Source organism: Herpailurus yagouaroundi, unplaced genomic scaffold, assembly GCF_014898765.1.
Source record: "Herpailurus yagouaroundi ecotype Mexico unplaced genomic scaffold, PumYag 191, whole genome shotgun sequence".
Lineage (NCBI taxonomy): Eukaryota > Metazoa > Chordata > Mammalia > Carnivora > Felidae > Herpailurus > Herpailurus yagouaroundi.
Window position 1 is genome coordinate 12,988,240 of NW_024412422.1, and position 4,062 is coordinate 12,992,301.

The 4,062-nt window shown below is 54.9% G+C and overlaps 1 protein-coding gene across 1 annotated transcript in view; it reads left to right on the forward strand.

Moving 5' to 3' along the window:
- SETD1B (SET domain containing 1B, histone lysine methyltransferase) overlaps window positions 1–4,062 on the forward strand; it is a 25,438-nt gene that overhangs the window by 20,251 nt on the left and 1,125 nt on the right. The window contains exon 17 of the mRNA XM_040443928.1: window positions 2,432–4,062. This exon is cut by the window's right edge and continues 1,125 nt beyond it. Within this exon, the coding sequence (XP_040299862.1) occupies window positions 2,432–2,605 (174 nt within the window). The 3' untranslated portion in view covers window positions 2,606–4,062. The remainder of the gene's footprint in view (window positions 1–2,431) is intronic.

Consider the following 4,062-nt stretch of genomic DNA (forward strand, 5'->3'; position numbering starts at 1 on the left):
CTCAGTTCACTCCGGAAGTAGTCCCCCTCAGTTCACTCCGGAAGTAGTCCCCCTCAGTTCACTCCGGAAGTAGTCCCCCTCAGTTCACTCCGGAAGTAGTCCCCCTCAGTTCACTCCGGAAGTAGTCCCCCTCAGTTCACTCCGGAAGTAGTCCTCTCAGTTCACTCCGGAAGTAGTCCCCCTCAGTTCACTCCGGAAGTAGTCTTCTCAGTTCACTCCGGAAGTAGTCCGCTCAGTTCACGTTTACCCGGTTCCTCCCCCGTGCTGGCCTTTTGCTGTGCTGCCGGCGGTCAGGCTCGGCCCTCAGAGGCCTTCGGTCTTGGGTCGGTGCTGTCCGGCGGAACTCTGTGAGCGGCACAGCATCCGTAGTGGCCACTGTTGTGGTACCGGCTGCTCGTGGGGTTGAGCACTTAAAATGTGGCCCCTGCCACTGAGGAACTGACTTTTGGTTTTGGGTTTTTTTTTAACTTATTTTTTAATGTTTGTTTATTTTTGAGAGAGACAGAGACAGAGTGGGAGCAGGGGAGGGGCAGAGAGAGAGGGAGACGCAGAATCGGAAGCAGGCTCCAGGCCCTGAGCTGTCAGCACTGAGCTCCACGCAGGGCCCGAACCCGTGAACTGGGAGATCATGGCCTGAGCTGAAGTCAGACGCTCAACCGACTGAGCCACCCAGGCGCCCCCTGAGGAACTGAGTTTTTAATTTAATTGAGTTTAATTTTAACTTAAATAGTCTCGCGTGGCTAGTGGTGACAGTGGTGGATGGCACTGGTCCAGGGGGCAGTGAGTGTTGACAACAAGGGGGGTTCTCACGCCGAAGACAGGCACAGGGAGCTTCAAACAGGGGACAGGCTAGTTCCAGAGCAAATATGCCCAACTCTTGTTTCGAGTCATGATCTTGCTACTTAGCAAGTGACTGTAGGCTAGTTAGTTAACGTCTCAGTGCCTCGGTTTCCTGATCTGTAAAACAGGGATGGTAATGGTCCCTCCTTGTAGGTTGTTGGGAGAACCAGTGAATTCTCTCTCTTTTTAAAATGTTTATCTATTTTTGAGAGAGAGAGAGACAGAGCTTGAGCAAGGGAGGGAGGGCAGAGAGGAAGAGGGAGACACAGAAACCGAAACAGGTGCCAGGCTCTGCGCTGTCAGCACAGATCCCAGTGCGGGGCTCGAACTCACAAACCGTGAGATCATGACCTGAGCCGAAGTCGGACGCTCAATCGACTGAGCCACCCAGGCGCCCCAATGAGCTCCCTTTGACACAGCGGACACAGCTAGCTCTCACGACTGTGACTGGAGCATCACTGGGGCCGGTAGGGACTTCCTCTTGCCTCCCTGTGGCACCTGAGGGTTAGGAGGGGATCACCCAGGTGGTAGTGAGTGGGGCAAGTGCTCCATTCAATGAGGCCCTGAAGGGACAGTAAAGCGGACAGTAGGGACGGAGTAGGGGTTGAGAGGGCGGGTAAGAGAATGAGGTTGGCAGGCTTGGGGTGGCCAGATCACTCAGCCTTGCAGGCCGGGCTGAGAAGTTTCTCTAAAAGCCAAGCCAGCGGGCCACTGTCAGGTTTCGAGCCATGAGACCACCGGCTCTGCTCTTCCTTTGGGAAGATTTCCCTGGCTGCTGGGTCAGGAGTAGATTATCTCAGGGGACAGCGAGGTAGCGGGAGCTGCTGAGGTCCAGCTGAGTGATGAGAGAGGCCTGGCTGGGGCTGCGGCAGTGGAGGTGAAGGGCAGAGAACCCTCTGGGCACAGCAGTGGGCCAGAGCCAGCCTTGGTGTAAGAAGGAGGTGTGGGAGCCGGCTGCTTGGAGGCCTGGGCGCCCTACAGTTGAGGTTTGAGCTTACTGAGTCAAAAACGTCTCCAGGAGCTGCCGAAGGCAGATATCAAGCAGACACTTGGATTTCTGGGTCTGGAGCAGGGTCCAGCAATCCTTTTCTTTAAAAGGCCTTATAGTAAATATTTTTGGCTTTGTGGCCCAGACAATCTCTTCTTAGCAACTCCTTAACTGCCATTGTAACAAAAGCAGCCTATAGACAGTGTGTAAATGAATGGGTGTGGCTGTGTGCCAGGAAGACTCGACTTGCAGTAACAGGCAGCTGCCGGCCGGGGTTGGCTGACCCCTTCTCTGGAGCTCAGAAGTGAGGCCTGAGCTAGAAATACAAAAACTTGGAAGTCGCCTGTAGTGTAAATGGAAATCGCAGCCCTGGAGAATAATTTAGTATCATCACCATTGGCATCATTCTTATTTATTATCCGAGGCAAGGGTCCCTGTCACCCAGACAGGGGAGCCGGGGGCCTGGAGCAGGTGGCCAGTGGAAATGGGGGGCAAGAAGCAAGTTAGTCAGGCTTTGAGCATGGAGCGTGGTCGGGTTTGGGGGGCCCGGGTCGGGTGCCTGGTGGGTCATTGGCTCACCCTCCCCTCCCGCCTCACCCACAGCCCAACTGCTATGCCAAGGTGATCACGGTGGAGTCGCAGAAGAAGATCGTCATCTACTCAAAGCAGCACATCAACGTCAATGAGGAGATCACCTACGACTACAAGTTCCCCATCGAGGACGTCAAGATCCCCTGCCTGTGCGGCTCCGAGAACTGCCGGGGGACCCTCAACTAGGCCCCGCACCGGCGCCCCGCAGAAGGCCGCCTGTGCTGCCCTGGGGCTCCTGCGCGTGGAGCCCCTGGCCCCCGGGGCCCAGCCCCACCTCCCACCCCCATTTCAGGTGCTGTCCCCTACCCAGCGGCCATGTCAGGGCCTGGCGCCCCCAACACTACCCCCAGAACCCAGCGCAGCTCCAGCCCCTCAGTGGGAAAGGGCTTCTGTGTCTCTCGGCCCATGTCTCTTTGGTTTTTTTAAAATGCTCCCTTCAGGATTTTTGTTCAACTCCAGCGTAAACTTCTCTCTGTCTGTGTCTCTCGCTCTCCGTCTCTGTCTCTGTCCTTCTCTTTCCCGGTCAGCCTCTATCCACGAATGCTGCTATGTTGTTTTGTCTTCTCTTTACTCTCTTCCTCGTCGTAAGAAAAGACATTTTAACCGTTGAAATGTGAAGGCAGAATCAGAGAGCGGGGACCCCTGGCGGGGGCTGCAGAGGCCTTGGTATGGTGGTGTGTCGGCCCGCGTCCTGGAACCCCCGGGCCAGGGCGCTGGGCCAGGTGCTGCAGAGAGGAGGGGGGTCAGCCCCAGGCTGTGACCTCAGAACACTACGCAAGGCCCCCTCTCTGCTGGCAGCGACTCAGTGAGGAGAAGACACCCCCCCCTTCTGTTCCTTCCCCAGCAGCCTGGGGGCGCCATTTCCCCTAGCAGACCCTGGTGGAGCCAAGCTGGTCCCAGGCAGGAATTTCCCCTCTGGGCTCTCCCTGCCACCCCATACCCTGCCACCCCCAAAATCTTGGGTTCAATGTTTACTTTCTCATTCGAATGCCAGCAATGAGGGAGCCTCCCGGAGGCCCCAATGTGGGCGTGGGGGCACTGGGAAGGGTCCTGTCTACTCTCTCCTGCTCTCACCTCCCCCCCCCCCAGGGCAGGAGGAGGGCCTCCCAGGGCAGGCGGGTCCCCTAGTCCCGCCACTTCGGGTCTCTGACCAGATGCGTGTGGCATTTTTTTTTTTTTTTTGTCTATAAGCTTCACCCGCTTGCCCCTGGCCCACACCCAAACTCACCCTGCCAGCAGCCCCCTCATCCCAAGGAGGCAAGAGCATATTTATTTTCAGAGTGAGATTATTCTCCCAGAGAAAGGAAAATCTTGGAGAAGATTTTTAAAGCTCAGATCTAAGTCTGACAGTTTTTTGTTTTTTATTTTTTAACTCCTTTTACCCTCTTCCCCATCATCCTCTTCAGGGTTTATTTCCATAGATTTTTTTTTTTCTTGTGCGTGTATAAAATCAAAACGAAGGGAAGAAATAGGTTTTTGAAGTTCAGAACCAACTTCTGTATATAGGCTGCCATAAAGGACTTTTTCTCGGGAACATTGTTTCTTGTAGAAACATGTGGGGAGACTTTTTTGCTCATTTCTTTGTATTTCCAAAAATCTCTCTCTCTCTCTCTCTCTCTCTCTCTCTCTCTCTCTCTCTCTCT